The sequence below is a fragment of the Poecilia mexicana genome, unplaced genomic scaffold (assembly GCF_051168715.1).
Source record: "Poecilia mexicana isolate PSO_F unplaced genomic scaffold, ASM5116871v1 scaffold_1, whole genome shotgun sequence".
NCBI lineage: Eukaryota > Metazoa > Chordata > Actinopteri > Cyprinodontiformes > Poeciliidae > Poecilia > Poecilia mexicana.
In genome coordinates this window covers 7,297,144-7,313,178 of record NW_028263370.1, presented here as the reverse complement: position 1 = coordinate 7,313,178, position 16,035 = coordinate 7,297,144, and the positions used below count along the sequence as shown (strand labels likewise).

At 41.5% G+C, this 16,035-nt stretch overlaps 3 protein-coding genes across 6 annotated transcripts in view; 1 reads left to right on the top strand and 2 right to left on the bottom strand.

Moving 5' to 3' along the window:
• Positions 1–164: 164 nt before the first annotated feature.
• Positions 165–15,127, bottom strand: noctb (nocturnin b). 4 transcript variants are annotated; one of them, XM_088001661.1, is made up of 7 exons: positions 15,069–15,127; positions 14,922–14,997; positions 9,466–9,559; positions 3,079–3,224; positions 2,778–2,952; positions 1,482–1,813; positions 165–1,052 (listed from the first exon to the last, which is right to left on the bottom strand). In XM_088001661.1, exons 4-7 carry the CDS (start codon positions 3,214–3,216, stop codon positions 540–542), a joined length of 1,158 nt encoding a protein of 385 aa, XP_087857787.1. In that variant the 5' UTR covers positions 3,217–3,224; positions 9,466–9,559; positions 14,922–14,997; positions 15,069–15,127; the 3' UTR covers positions 165–539. The 4 variants fall into 4 exon arrangements, with proteins under 4 accessions (XP_087857787.1, XP_087857743.1, XP_087857707.1 ...); XM_088001617.1 differs by lacking the exons at positions 9,466–9,559; positions 14,922–14,997; positions 15,069–15,127 and adding an exon at positions 9,287–9,453; XM_088001581.1 differs by lacking the exons at positions 9,466–9,559; positions 14,922–14,997; positions 15,069–15,127 and adding an exon at positions 5,206–5,417 and having other exon boundaries at positions 2,778–2,949.
• Positions 9,618–13,030, bottom strand: LOC106931157 (uncharacterized). Its single transcript, XM_015009113.2, has one exon. The coding sequence runs from the start codon at positions 12,727–12,729 to the stop codon at positions 10,513–10,515; it is 2,217 nt and encodes a 738-aa protein (XP_014864599.2). The 5' UTR covers positions 12,730–13,030; the 3' UTR covers positions 9,618–10,512.
• Positions 14,991–16,035, top strand: part of LOC106931156 (E3 SUMO-protein ligase ZBED1-like) — a 13,211-nt gene continuing 12,166 nt past the window's right edge. Inside the window, exon 1 of the mRNA XM_015009111.2 lies at positions 14,991–15,264. Coding sequence (XP_014864597.1) covers positions 15,021–15,264 — 244 coding nt within the window. The 5' untranslated portion in view covers positions 14,991–15,020. The remainder of the gene's footprint in view (positions 15,265–16,035) is intronic.

The following is a 16,035-nucleotide window of genomic DNA, read 5'->3' as shown; positions in this document are numbered from 1 at the left end:
TCAACCTGACGCAACAAATCAGGTTAGGGCGTCTCTAACCTCATGTTAGTGTGTTTGTATGGCAGATTCAGTGACTGTCTAAAAGGTAGACAGACACCAAATGTCTGAAAGCTTTTCAAAGTTCAAAGACTAAAATGCTTTAAAAAATCTATGAAAACTACACATTATCTGGCAAAGACACTTTATTTACTTTCAGTATTATATGATGGTAGTATCAAGCAGTATTCTTATTACAGTCTGATTTCAGTATTTCGTAAAAAAAAAGAAAACGAAGTTCACGTATGAGCATCTTGATTGCTGAAGAAGGTATGAGACGATCAGCTGGTGCAGACCTAGTTCAGGCAGGAAGACTTGCGATGCATTTATCTCTTCAACCTCAACACTGCAACATTTCAGTCACTTCACACTCGAGGCCTCCTGTCTTCTCATCTTCACCCGTTCACTCACATTCGGCTTCCAGGCTTTCTGTGGAGTGAAGCAGCGAGGGAGAACCCCTCAAGTCCAAGGAATCGGCATTTCCCCATCGACGAGCCAGCCTCTCATTCTTTCTCCCTGAAGCTGAAGTCGCAAACCAGAGAGAGGTGGTCGGATGGATAGCTGTAGGATGGAAGCCTGTTGGGTCCGATTTGCTTCTCGTCCAGCATGTCCAGAACAGCGTCCACTCTCAGTGTGTCTTTAGTGTACCAGATGTAGTCCAGTGTGCAGCAGCACTCCCCGGTGCCCCGGATCTTCCACGTCGTGTACTCCGGCTCGCTCACGCCGTCCTGACTGAGCTTCTTATAGGCGGAGTCCAAACCCAGAGGGGAAGTGGCGAAGCGTCGGTACACTTCCTCCGATGGGACTGCGTTAAAATCGCCACAAATCAGCAGGGGGACTTTGACGTTGGAGTTGCCGCCGCCGAGCTCCTGGACCAGATTCTGAAGGTGCCAGAGGAGGTCCGACCCCTGAGCGCTGCGGAACCACTCCCAGCCAGATCGGGCTTTTAGGTGAGTCGCAGCGACGCACACACACCTTCCACTGCTCCGACAACGCAGAGTCGTCACCACGGCAACCTGAGGCAAAGGTGCACCGTGTCAATAACATTTATTATATTCTTCACGAGACAAAAGGAAGAAATGTTACGGTGACACTTTATTTGAAAGGGTGTGCATAAGACTGACATGACACTGTCATAAACATGACATAACATCTGTCATGAGCATAAAGAAGCCTTTATGAATGGCTATGACTGTTGTCATGAAGTGTCATTTGGTAAATAATGACACTTATTGCAAAGTTGGCATTTTTAATGGACTTTCAATGCAACTTTTAGAGCAACTTTGCATTAAAAGTGTCATTTACCGAATGAACTTCATGACAAATGTCATAAATATTCATAAAGACTCCTTCATGTTCATGACAGATGTTATGTCATGAACATGACAGTGTCATGTCAGTCTTATGCACACCCCTTCAAATAAAGTGTGACCAATGTTACCCACTTGATTTGTGGGGATCATCATGGCAGAGAGTCTGATGTTCACACTGTCCAGGAGCTCGAATCTGGACTCGTCAAAGAAGAGGGCACAGCCGTCGGGACCGCTGTTGCCTTCTACGTTCAGGCATGGAGACCAGGGCTTCGGACAGAAATGGCTGCTGTAGCCCAGGTTAGCCAAAACCGGCTGGAAGGTGTCATAGTAGTGGTCTACCTCCTGCAGACACAGGATGTGAGGTCGGTAGGCCAGAATCTCCTCCAGGATGAGGCTCCTCCTTCGGGACCAGCTGAGGGCCTCCAAGGGACACCGGACAAAGTTGTCAACTCCTACGCCCAGAGCTGAGGGTCAGAGGAAGGAGGAAGGTGTGAGCTGCCAAAAACCGCAGAGACACACCGAAAGGTTTCCAGACTCAAAGACCACCGCTACATGTTTCTGTATGGCAACCTGTCACTTCCACCTGACCTGTGAACCTCTGCAGCTCATCCAGAGTCACTGCTTAGCAAACGATCAATGCTCGTCTTCCCCAACATGTCATTGGCACCAGAAATGCTACACCCTTTCCATTGTTAAATAACAGAATATGGGTGGGCAATATGGACTAAAAGTTTTATCACAGGATTTTGTGGTACTATTGTGATAACGATAAAAGTGATGATTGAACCTACTTTTAACTTCTTTTTTTTTTTTAGGTAAATGTGGCTGTGAATGTATGACACAGCAATCACAGCCCAGTAAAACACACCCCTTTGTAATATGCTGTTTTAGGACACCAGTCATACATTCTCACTAACTGCATTTAATCATATTTTCAAATGTATTGATGTGTAATGACACTCACTGAAGAAACACTGGAGAAAATACTAGAAATAACGAACCGGACAGTATGGACAGCTTTTAAAAGTCATTAATTGGTTTTTATTATGACAACATCAAATCAATAGCAATAATTGATATAATAAATGCCCACCCCTAACTGAAACACTAACCCGGTTTAAATCCTGTCTTCGTGTAGTTTGTTCACTAATGTTCTCCAACAAACCTCTGAAACATTCATTATAGTTAAAATGTCACAAAATGTTAAAGGCTTTTTGCTTTAATGGCCACTAGGGGGCAGCAGGTAAGGTTCGTGACAGTGAAGCAAAGCCTCAGAGTGCTGCTGCAGCCTCTCAGATAACGTCTCTTAGGATATGGAAAAAAAAACAAAAAAAAAAACTCCACAGTTCAGACTAATTAAAGTGAAATGCACATTTCCTCAATAAACATGTTTTTATATGAGCTGATGCTAATAAAAAATCAGTCTACCTTGGGCTAGGATGTTCCACTGCATCACCCTGATGGGGACGCTGGCAACGTCGTCTCCATGATCGATGTAGACAAAGTTTCTCTGCAGGTGAGGAGGTCGGTCCCTGAGGGCCTCTTCACACTGCTGAAGCAGCTCCACTGGATCAAGGGGGCATACGGGGGAGTTCTTCTGCTGCTGCGCCCAGAAACACACAACAGATAGTGTTCGGCTTTATAGGCGGAAAAGTGTAACCAATATAACCAACGTCATGAACAAACAAAATAAAATAAAGCATTTTAGAACTGCAGAAGGCTTGTTTACCAGGCAGAAATCTGAATCCAGGTTGGTAAGAGCGGGCTGGTGGGGGCTCAGGTAGGATGGAGGGAGGGACAGGGGGGAGCTGCTGCCGCTGAACGTCTGAGTCAGGGTGTTGTACAGCCTGGTGGCTCCTCCACCCATCGGACACACTAGTGGAGAGAGAAAGCCCCCGCATGATTACCATCAGAGAAAAACTCAACAAGACCGCTGGAGCCGCCACGCTGAAATTAGAAAAACCTCTGGATTATTCTCAGTTCTTAAGGCGAGTTCAGAGCTTCACATCTGGTGAGCTTTATAAAATAAAAAGACCAAACGCCAGGTCTTTTTATTTATAAAGAGTTTATGGACATTCTTACCTTTCTACCTTAATAGACTCCATACTTATGGGAATTTCTCTAATAATCCTGCAATAACACATTATTAAATCAGTCTCAGCAGTGCTGACAGCTTTTCCTCTTTTAATAAAATTCATCTAACAAAACATTTAGACTAAAAGTAAGATCATATTCAAATTAAAATCTTATTGATAGAAGCTTGAGTCTTCTATACGGCTTCCTGAAATACCAACAATACCTGGGAATCTCACTGGGAGTGAACTATTTAAAGTGTCAGCCCGATGCCCTTAGTTGCCAGAAACCAGTCATACAACAACCTGCCAGTGTCAAAATGTCATGCACAAAGTTAAAAAAGAATATGTGTTTTATTACATTTTTATAAATCTTGTACTTTCTTGAAAACAATATTTGTGTAATATGACTTTTACATGCTCAAATGAGGCACTGGTCAAACACTTAACTTCATTTGGCCATAAAAAGTATATAAGTGAAGGAAAAGTCATAAAAAAATCTGAAAAATTTGTAATAAGTGTATCATACTAGTATGAGCTCTTTACACTTAAAGATTTGGGACATGGTTTTGAAGACTTGGGTGTTACGTCTCATTAATCAACTTGGAAAAACCCCCAAAATATTCTGACTTACAGCAACATAAGAATCAACAGCACACATCTTCTGAAAGTCAACTCCATTCACACCCATTGTAGCCCTGACTTCATGTCTAGACATTCAGGACACGACGCCTCCTCATGTTTGGACTTTTACAACTTCAATCTGTAGATATAAATGTACGCTCAATGTGTCCGGTTGGAAAACCTGCCAATGTCTCAACTCCTTACGTGGATTAGGAAAAACTTTGCATGATGTAAAACTAGAGGTGCATGATTAAAAAAAGAAAAAAAACACTTATCTCTAATGAATGGCGACACCAAACTAAATAGGTAAAAATGACAAAAACAAGCTGCCCATTTGAAATCCGGACACCTGTCACATTCCTCAGTCACTCAGATCAACAGGACTGACAAGATTCCCTTCAGTCTTCAGTATTGAGTTGAACAGTAAGTTGTCCTTTTCTGTCTTTTAACTCAAGCAAAGACAGACATGGGATGCTAAAAATAAACGCCAGTCCACAGATGTGGTCACTGATAACAGCTGCAAAACGTCCAAAACGCCTTTCATCATCTGAAAACATTTTTTTTTTATTTTATCAATTTCGACAGCATTTGAAAATTTTGTTCATGTATTTTTTGGGGAGGGGGAAAAATTTCATTTGATAAAAAAATAAATAAACTGGTCAAAGTTCATCTTTGTAGTCGTTTCAACATCAGCTTGTGAGCGTAGAGAGCTTTTGATTCGGCCAATATGTTAGTAGGGTACTTTCATTAAAATTACAATTAAAGGGTGGCAACCTTTACACAAACCCACTCTTAATCTAAATTCTACGATCTTTATTGGACTTAAAGCAATAAAATATAATTTTTAAACGAGATGTTTATAAAAACAACCTAAATACAACCATCTGACCGAATTCATTGTAAGAAATTGGACATGAATGGAAATCTTCTGATTCACAGTTTTCTTCCAGCTGTTCTTCCACAGAGAACAGCTGAATGTAAACCTTGTAGAGGAATATAATTGTTTATGTAAAATCCCATAAAAGCGTACTAGGATCAGCCTGAGGACACGTTTTTTTCTGTTTATTTTACTTTAAATCCTTTATCCGGTGAATGGTTTATTAAAGATAACGATCACATCAGATCTGCTACATGTTCATCACCCGAGAGCTCCGACTCACCTAAAGTCTCCATCACTGTCCTCAGCCGCAGCACTTCACTAGAACGTTCTCCGTTCTCCTCTAAATGCAACCGTCCTCCTCACAGATGAGAGTGGGATGCGCTTGCCCTCTCGTCTCGTCGCCGCCTTTAAAGCCTCCAGATCAGGAAGCCGGCGTCACAGACACCTGGCAGCTCACATGCTGCTGAGCTGGTTCAGTGTGTTACTGTGTAATGAATCAACATAATGCTGCAAGACTGCATAACAGCCTCGGCACAGGTGCGCAAAACGTGCCAGGCCTTTTTCATCGTCTACCTCCACCCCTGTTTTGTAATGCCGCGCACATAACTCCAAAAACAAGTCCAACGTTGTTATACAGCTGGCTTTTTCCAAGTTGAATACTGTACTTTTCCACACTGATATAACTAGACATAATCTGAATGTTTACAGAGTACTGGAAATGCCAAACTATATGTTCATATTAATAAAAACAACACAAATATATATTTTTTTATTTTAAATTTCCCAGTGCAGTAGATTCAATAATGAACTGTTATTTGTTAAATGGCTAAACTGTCTGCAACAATGTTCTGCTTTGTTTCTGTTGCCCCAGATTTGGGTCCAACAGTGGAGACTTTTTGAAGTTGCGGCTCTCAAAGAGCTTTATTGGCTGTCCTTAAAGCAAAATGGCTCAGAAAAGCTCAGAGGAAAGAAACCATCGACAGGACAACCGGCAGGGATGCATTCCACAAATGTGACTGATGGCATGAAGAAAATGATTGTGGAAAGAAAGTTACATAAAGTCCCAATGCATTAAACATGGTGATGGCAACATTATGCTGTGGAGTGTTTTTTTCCCCAGCGGGGGTAGTGAAGCTTATCAGAGATGATGGAAGGATGAACTGAGCTAAATGCAGGTCAATAATAGAAGAAAAGGGGAGGCAGAAGTTCATCAAGACTTTAAACATCCACCCGGGGGTATGTGACCTAATCAAAGTCCAGATCTAAATACAATTGAGACGCTGCGCACTTCTTGAAATCTGATGTTCTCCGGCACTCTCCATCAAATTTGTCAGAGTTTGAGTTGCAAAGAAGAGTTTTCTGTCTTGTTTCAACCAATCATCAAATAATTCTGTTTACAGTGAGTGTGAAAAGGTCGATCAATCAATATTTCAGCTGTTTTGCAGTTTTCTGGGAGTTTGTTTCAGATTTGTGGCCGAATGCTGCTTCTTCACGTTTGGTTCTGGTTCTGGAGATGCAGAGCAGAACCAGAACCAGAAGACATGAGAGGTCGGGGAGGTTGATACAACAGCAGCAGATCTTTAATGTATTTTGGTGATTTATAAACTAGCAACAGTATTTTAAAGTCTATCCTTTGAGCTACAGGGAGCCAGTGTAGGTTATGACTTTAGGTTATGAATTGGGGTGATGTGCTCCATCTTCCCGGTTTTATTGAGCACACAGAGTTCTTTGTTTGTTCTGCTTCAGTTTAATTCTCATAATTCAGATGAAAATATTACGTTCTTTATCGGGCACTTTCATTATGTGGTTGTGTGTGAACAAACAGTCGACTAAAACAACAACAGAGAACTAACTGTTCTTGATGAATAATGACTGGTCACTGTGTTTCAGCAACCTTCACATATCTCTGAACATCTAATCAAAACCAGAGCGGCTTCTTTCCCAGCAGGGAGCCAGTCTTGGAGCCGATTCAGAACAACGTTGACTCAGATGCTTCAGGGATGAGCCATAAGACCTCCAGGCAGAAAACAAAGTGCTGCGATCAGGTAACACAACATTAAGAACAAGTAGTACTACAATCAGATTGTACGTTTTACAGAGAAGGCTCTGATGCACATGAGTGAAATTAACTTTAGCTACGCATAACCTATTATCTATTGTTGTAAAACACTGGGAGACATTCATAATAGACATTCATAATGACAAATAGATTTGTCAATTTGCTCAAATCTAAATTAAGGTGTATAAAAAAAAAAAAAAAAAAAAGTGTTTTGGTCATGTGAAAGAAATAGACCGTGACAAATCATTTAAAAATGTTTTCCAACATGAGGAGAGATTTTCAACCAAAAGACCAATCCATCAGAGGGAAATAGAGAGAGAAAAGTAAAAAAAAGTTGTCGTAATAACCTGCTTATTAACTGTGTGCGTAGTCACACTTTAACATTCTGTTGCAGCAGCTTTTGGTCCCATCTCTGTGTTCAGTCTATGCGGCTGCATCTTGACCTTTGGCCACAAACTTGAAAAGGTTCTCTGCATTTCTGACTGGAAGGACATATATTGCTTGTTCTCAACACTGTTCAAGGGATTTAAAAGATTTTCTGCTTAATTTTGTTCTGATCTACGCAACGCCACATTTCCTCTCGAGGTCAGCCTCACATAAAAATCAGCCTTCAACTTCAGTTCTCTGGCAGATCAGAGAGAGCGTAACATCCAAAGCTCACTGCAAAAACCTTTGTTTCATCTGGAAAGAAGAAGCCCCCAGAGCATGACGCTGCCACCACCATGCTTCACTTTGGTTGAGTGATGTGCAGGGCTGTTTATAAAACTTACGCTTTAGAAAACTGGGGTCCAAAGGTGAAAAGTTGGAATATTTTGTGCTTCAACTAAATATTCGTATTAGGGTTTGCACACTTATGCAACAAGTATTTTATGCATTATATGTCATTAATAATGTTTTTTTTTTGTTCAGTTGTACAGAATATGTTGCATAAAATACAGAAAAACCTTTTTCTTGTGCTCAGTTATTATTATTATAAGTTTTATCTCTCACAAAGAAATGCATATTATCTATCATTTAGATCATATGTTTATTAGGGTGAAGCAAAACTGAAACAAGCCAAAGACATGACAGTGATTTAAAAACATTTCATGAACAAAACCTGTTAAGCAAGCAGTAGGAAGGAAGAGCTCTGTTATAACTATCCTCACATACAAATTGTCTAACTACACTATGATATAATTTAAATGCCACTTAATGAAAACAGCAGCACCTTGCTTTATTTTTTTGTGACATTTTTTCCTCCTTATTGAATAAATTCATCCAACTTAAAAGGCCCAGTTTTGTTCTGCTGTTTAAATAGTTTTCAGAATGAAACTTTACAATCTGCTCTTGTTTCTCCATTGTTCAGGTGCCTAACAACGCACTACAAAACCTATCTATATCTGTCTACCACGGATCACCAGCTGCCTGATCCTAAAATAAATTATTCTGGATCCTATAATAAATGGACCGCTGCTGTAACATACAGCATATATGCTGAACTAGGGAATTGTTTTTGTTTTTTTAGTCTGCCACGCCCATAAAGGACATGCTAACAATGTTGTGTATCAATCTCATAGCAAAGTGACAAATAAACATGATATTTATCAGCAGTCAACAAGCTGCAGGGAAAACATTTCCATAAAATATACGGTTAGCCTCGACTTGATCCACCTGCTGTTTATTGACGTCCAAAATTTGTTCATATTGTTGCAACCGCAAACGCTCCGATATTTTTCTACATCCGTGCTGGATGTGTGAGCAGAGATCAGATCGGATGTGTTCGGTCTGCGGTGTTACGTTGCCCCTTTACTCTTTGACCTTAGCAGCCTGAGTGAGGCAATGCAACATAAACAGAGACGATCATGTGGCTGTCTTAGTAAATCTGGCTCCAGCACTCTGTCACAAGGAAACAGAGCTGTCTTTATCTCATGTAAAAATCGATTACTGTATTTAGGTCAGTGCTTGCTGAATAGAACTAAGACAATCTGAGAGAAACCCAGCAAAGCAAAAGGTTTGAGAAATGCTGTGTGCTCAAACAATAAATTAATCTGGGGGGGGGGGGTGCAGATTTTAATAAGAAACATGTATCAGTAAAGCTGCAGAATGACAACAGCAACAAGCTGAGTTTATGGAGCAATAGCCCCATAGGGAGAAAAAGCTTGTAGCACCTATGCCACACACCTATTTAGGCACCTTGACACTATGTATGGAATACATCCAAGAAGCTTCTCTAAATATACAATTCAGTCTGAGCTGATATACAAGATGACAGAAGTGCAAATACACAGCAAAGTCAACTTCTTGTTTTCCAAACACCCACCTTCTTTCCAAGAGTTAGGAGATCCCTTTCTTTTGAAGTTCAACTCTGGAGCAGCAAAGCCTGTTTTATCTCCTAACCAGGATTTAGTTCTGCCAGAACACGCCACAGAAAAGCACCGTGGCTCATTCAGCAAGCGCTTGCATGCTTTAGCTCAGAGCGGGGGTAAAGAACTAACTGACCCTCTAGAAGCAGGGCAAGGTCACAGCGGAGAGAAACCGGATCTGTTCTGCCATCTGCTGGCTGGAATCACACGGTGAACATCAGCTGGGACGTCTGACAAGACAAGACAAGAAGAGATGGAGGTATTATTCATAGAGACGAACATTAACCCAGAAACATGGTGGTGGCAGCATAGTATCATGTTGTGGTGAGGAAAAGGGAAGCGTGTTTGAAATGGTGAGAGCAAATTACAGGAAGCTACCTGTACGGCAGTGACTGCGTGTCACAGCAATCAAAGTCCCACAAGCACAAATACTGCTCTAGAGAAACGTACCCATTTAGAACGCGCTTCTAAAGGACACCAGATAAGACGGATAGTTTTGGAGAGTTTAAACATCATTAATTCGAATTTATTGTGAAAATACATCAAAATTTCTATCACGATAAGAAGTTTATCATAATAAAAAATACTGCAAAAGCTCACCCCTAATGCACACTTAACAATTTTAAGAAAATCATAGCATCTAGAATCTTCTATTTACTATAAATGGTGTAAAGCATGTGCCCGTTTCTTACTTTGCAAAAATGGGAAAGACAAGTAAGACATATGTCTTGAGCTGCAAATGTTAGAAAAAGAAAATACCTACCCGTCTTAAAAATAACCCTGAAGCTCACAAAAGACCAGAGTCAGAAAATGAAACAATTAAAAGTGTATTTATTTTCTGAGTTTTATTAATCTGTTTAAGAGTTGCCAAAAAAAACAGAGGGTGCTCCAATTCTAAATTAATGCACTGAAAAAGAAAAAAAAAAAGTCAACGGTATAACACATACTGTATATGACTAACGTTGTTGGACAATGTTAGAACTGTTTCACTATGGATTTAGAGAAAATTATTAATTTAAAAATAGACTTTATTTATATTCTTTAAACTTCACAAATATTGCAGAACGACAAATAGAGAACACATCTTATCATTGTTTTTATTCTCGTTTATTGATCGTCTCCTGTACTGACAGTGTAGGCAGGTTTGTCTTGTGATGCGTGAAGATGTATGGTGCACAATCTGTTAGTGCTGCCATCGCTCTATTGCTTTATCTCCCAGTCGTTTGCTAAACTCCAGCATCGCTTGGTGCAGCAGCGTGTTGATGCTCATCAGCTGCAGGTTCCTGTTCTTCAGCTCTTTCAACCCCGAACCCATAAGCGACAGCAGTTTGTCGTCACTCTTCTTGATGCCTTTAATCACAGAGTTATCTTGTCTAAATCCTTTCTGTATCTCTTTGAGAAGGGCCTCTGTTCTGCTGCTGAACTCTTGGACCTCCTGCTGGTACCTCTCTTTCTCCTGCCTGCTGGTGCTGATGTCCTCCATCATCTGTCTGGTGGAGAGTTGCAGCCTGCTGTTCTCTTTTTTGATCTGCCCCAGCATCAGAGTCAGCCCGTACATGTTCACCTCCACTTCTCTCAGGACTGAGCTCTGTTTGTTCAGCATGTCGCTGTGAGACTTGTGCAGCTCCTCCAGCTCGGCCTTCATCTCATCTCTGGGCGCCAGCAGCTTTCTGGTGCGCTCCGCCATGTCCCGGATGGACTGCTCCAACTCGGACTTCCTCCGAGTCAGCGCGTCTTTCTGCTCGCGAATCTCATCGATCCTCAATTTCTCAACTCTCCACTTTCTCTCCACCTCTTTCAGCGTCTTCATTAGCTCCTCCAGCTCCCTCTCCTTCTCCTCGATGCTCCTACTGATCTCCTGCATCTCCGCGATGATCTGATCCACCTCCTGCTGGCGGAGGCTCTGGGTCTCTCTGTTCTCCTTCTCCAGTAGAGCCATCTGATGGAGCATCAAGTCAAAATCTTCGCTGTCAGGGTACTGCTCAAGCAGCGCAGCCCGCTCCTGCAGCAGCGCCTCATACCTCTCCCTGTTGCTGTGTATACCAGACGCCATTTTCTCCTCATAATTCTGCTGCCTTCTCTTCTTAGTCTCCAGGATCCTGTCGAGTCGCTTGATTTTCTCTTCTAACTGCTTGATTTTGAAATTCACCTCTTTCAGATCGGCAAGCAGCTCTTTCTTTCTGGACTCAGCAATGCGTCTGTTGATCTGCTCGTCCTCCAGGAGCTCTTGGATTATCTTCTCCATCTCCATGATATCCTTGTTGTGCTTGACGATGGAGGCAATGCGCTCCTCCAGCTGCAGCCGGGAGCGCTCCAGCTCTGTGGAGACCCACTCATGGTCGGCCCGGACCTCATCCTCCACTCCAAGCTGATGCTTGCACAGTTTAGAATAGTAGGCCAGCGATTCTTTGAGGAGCACTTGGGCAGCCAGAGCCTTCTCTAGTCCGTCTTCCACTCCAATGGTTTCCTCTTGCAGACTTTTGAGGGTGAGGTTGAAGGCTTCCTCTTGCATTTCGGTGTGCTTCTTCTGCTTCTCTATCTGTTGGTTCAGCTCTTTGTTCTGCAGCATTTCTTCCTGTAGTTGTTGCTCACAACTAAAGTGGGACATCTTCAAACTTTGCAAATTGTCCTGCACTTCAGTCGTCTGCCGAAAGAGCTGTTTTATTTTGCTTTCCATTTCATTTTTATTCTCTTTAAGCTCCTTTAATTCCAATCCAATCTTCTCAACCACCTCCCTCTGCTGCTTAACCTGTCCCATCCTGTAGGCCATCTTTTTGTCCAGGTCCTCATTTTCCTCAGAGAACCTCTCCCTTTCCAAAGCCACGCTTTGCTGAAAGGACAATTTCTGCTGCTCAACATCAACGATGGAGTTTCTCAACTGCTCTGTCTGCTCCAGCGTCTCGTCCAGATGCTCCTGCCTGCTGTATCTGAGGCTGACCAGAACATTCAGAGAGACGATCAGCTCCTTGTGTTCAGCACTCACCCGATCTCTCTCTCCCTGAAGCAATTTGTGTTTTTCTAACAGCTCCTGCAGCTTATTCTCTTTCTCGCGTAGGATCTGAAAGGATAGACTGAGCTCTCTGCGGAGCTGCTCTATCTCCTCGACGTTAACAGCCCGGGCTGCTGCTTTGTCTCTCAGGATTTCATCCCTCAAACGATTAGTCATGTTTATAATCTTGTATCTAAGCTTGCAGTTTTCTATTGTCTCCACTTCCAAGAGCTCACGGACAGTTCGCCTTGTGGCCTCTAACTCGGCTACAGCTTCTGTAATGGCCGTGAGGTGGACGCATCCTTCGTCTGAGAACGGGAGTTCGTCCTCTCTAAGCTCTCTCTCCAGGTCCTTCAGACGCTCCAGTGCCGCCACGACGGCGGGGAACTCTGGAACCAGGCAGGAGGCCATTTCCCTCCAACTCCTTTGCTTTTTACACCAACTTTGCGGCGCTAAAATTAGCCGTTATGAACCTAACCGCGTTCGAACGCTGTAACCACGGCAACGGAGCTCCATACGGGAAGCCGCTGAGACCAGAAAAGACTAGTAACCGCAAACCCCGAAATAAAGCGAAGCCTGCATCCGAAGGACAACGAAGCTTCCACAAAATACGCTACATTGACATAAGGATAGAGATTCAAAATCGATACATAGCGTGTTTGAAATTTAAGAGAAGCTCCTACGACTATAGAAAAGAATGCAAAACGCTCGGTTTAGCGGCTTACCTGACGCTGAGGTTGACCTACAAAATGTATGTGTCAGCTTAAAATCAAACAGCAAGTGTCAGCACAGTAAACCTGGGTTGCCAGGTTTGAGTTTTATACCTACATTAGTCATGTTGAATCTCCGCTTTTGTACATGAATGAGGAATAAAATATGGTTTTCATAAGGAAAGAAGAAAGACGTTGCATCACTTCAAAGTTATAAACTCACATTTTACATTGTTTCAGAAAATGATTAAGTTTTATATATGGAATCGCAGTCAAGTCAAATTATCTGGATTATATGATAAACCCGAAGTAAGCCTACTTACCTTTTCAAATTCAAAAATACTTTATAGATTCCAAAGGAAAACTAAATGTCATTGTAACTCATTAATTTAGATTCTTCAAAAGAGTTATTGTAGATGATGATGGCTGTTGGCAGGAAAGATCTCTTGTAGCAGTCTGTGTTACAGCATATCTGAAGAAGCCTCTGACTGAAGGTACCGTGTATTCCTAAGACAGTCTGATGAAGAGGATAGTCAGGGTTGTCCAAAATTTACTTGATTTTATGAAGAATCTTTCTTTGCATCATCTCCAGAGTTACCACAGTAATGCACAGAACAGTACCAACCTGTTTTATCAGGCTGTTGAACGTTTATAGGTCCCTGGCTCTGATGTTGCTGCCCCAACAGATGATGGCAGAAGAGATAATGAGCAAGTACTACTAGTACTTCATCTTCCTTCCAAAAGTTGATAAAGTCTTTGACATTTATCTGTCTGAAAAGGCTTGTAAAGCAATCTCTAAGGCTTTTGGACTGCAGCAAACCACAGGGAGAGGCATTATGCACAAATGGAGTTAATATATAACATTGGTGATTGTTCCCAGAAGTAGGTGGCCTACCGGAATCACTCCAGGAGTGCACGAACAACTCATTTGGGAGGTCATAAAAGAACCAAAACAACATCTAAAGCTCCGAAACACAGTTGCTTAATTATTGATTCAAGGATATAAAAGAAACTGAGACAAAACAGCATCCATGTGATAGTTACCAAAAGACACTTTTGAACAAAAAGAACCCAAACACACATCTCACAGTTGCAAAGATATCTTGAATAAAACACAGGATTGCTTTAAATAAATCAAACCACTTTAACTCATCAGTGTAAAAGACGAAACATGTTGGGAGTTTTATTGCACTCTGAGCTCAATGTTGAAAACACCTTCACTATATGTGGGCAGTTTTGTCAATATAAAGAAGCCCATAACCTGTTTTGCTAGTTCAAGGTGAAGTATGCTAATATTGAGAATATGAGAAAATAGGTAACTTTTTGAGGGTTTTCTTTGTTTGAGTTTTTATGTCTTTAATATTTTAAGTATAAAAAAAATAAAACCAGGTTCTTTTTCTATTCATCTGTGTTTTGCCACACATCCCATTCCCAGAATGAAAATATAATTGGTATATTTCAATGTCATATTTCAAAACAAGAATCAAACACATTCTTGCTTTTATGTTATTTTTCAATTTTCGCAATGATTTTTTTTTTCATTTCACAGCATTTTAAAACTTTAACGTTTCCATATAGAAAAATTAAGGACTAAAACCGTTGATGTTTCGGTTCTTAAAGCAAACATTAAAGAAATGTGTCGATCAGTCTGAGTTTGTTTACATCTGCACATGTATTTCGTGCTGTTGTGTTGACAAGTGGACCTGGCAACCTGAGTGATCGCATGGTGTTGACGTATGTCGACAAATAAATGCGTAAAAGCACAGAAGTACAGTGGCTAGATCAGCACCCAAACCCTTATGTTGACATTTCATCATCCTGAACAACGGATGTCGGTTACATTATACATTATGTGACGGTTATGTGCTAGTCTGGTTTGAATTTTATACTCACCTACTGAAAGTAGTGGTACTCCTGCAACGGTACTTGTTCTACACGCTGCAGCTCTGGCAGCAGCTCCATGGCTAGTCTGCACAGAAGAACCACAGAAACATGGACCTCATCTCCAAACCCAGGAGCAAATCTGTGGTGTGGACATACTTTGGCCTGAAAGCGGATGAGAAGGGACAGCCTCTGAACACCGGGGAGGTCATCTGCCGTCTCTGCCGGAAAATAGTGCTCGCTAAAGGAGGAAACACCACCAATCTGAGGAGCCATCTATCGCGGCGCCATCGCGCAGATTTCTATGAGCTCACTTCCTTCGCGACTGCTGGTGGTGCTTCGTTTGAATTTCAAGGTACTCTTCGGCCTATTGTTAAGGTTTTCCCTCTTAAAATGCATGGAATATTAACTGTGCATGAAGATTTTGTCGTTAAACTGTAACTGCATACCTAACAGGCCTCCTTTCTGCCAGGTCGTTGTGCAGATGCAGAGTAGTTGTAATAAAGTTTCAAGAACATGAAGTTGGCATTCAGCTCTAGATTAAAGGGCTACTCCACCGCACCTGCTAACGAGACAACCTTGAACCAACCAGTTTTAGTTGGAAAAAAAAAAAAAGAATATGTATACAAATAAAAACTAGCATACCCAGAATGCTCAAATGGAGTCCTGCTTAAAAACTACATCACCTCAACAACTCAAACCTTGATATGTGTAGATTATACAAACCAGCATCGTTTTTGGTTTGTGAAAGTTATTCTATTTGCAAAAACACAAGGCTGGTGTTAATACATTTGGGGCATCACACCAGCTTTCATTGGGTCATCAAAACTAAAACAAGACACAACTTTAATATACATCTGAGATCTTCACAAAACAGCTGTATTTATAATATGAACTTATACACACAAGTTAAATTTTTCATGAATTTAAGCTACTTATGTGGCTAACTGTCTTGAACTCTGAAACCTGTTGGCTGTCCAGTTACTCAGCATTGGACACAGAAGTGGGTAGTACTGTAGTTGTGTTTACATTATTAGTTTTACTGCACCATGCTTTTACTTTTACTTCAGTTGCTGTATTATGAAATGTCGCTACTCTTATTCGGAGGGAAATTTCTGGATGATAT

Bases quoted from the DNA above. Each gene is read 5' to 3' on its own strand.
- LOC106931157 (XM_015009113.2), bottom strand. From the start codon at position 12,729: ATGGCCTCCTGCCTGGTTCCAGAGTTCCCCGCCGTCGTGGCGGCACTG.
- noctb (XM_088001532.1), bottom strand. The intron at 2,953-3,078 runs GTAAACAAGCCT...TTCTGGGCGCAG, and splicing joins TGGATTCAGATTTCTGCCTG to CAGCAGAAGAACTCCCCCGT. The intron at 1,814-2,777 runs GTAGACTGATTT...TCTGACCCTCAG, and splicing joins GTGGAACATCCTAGCCCAAG to CTCTGGGCGTAGGAGTTGAC.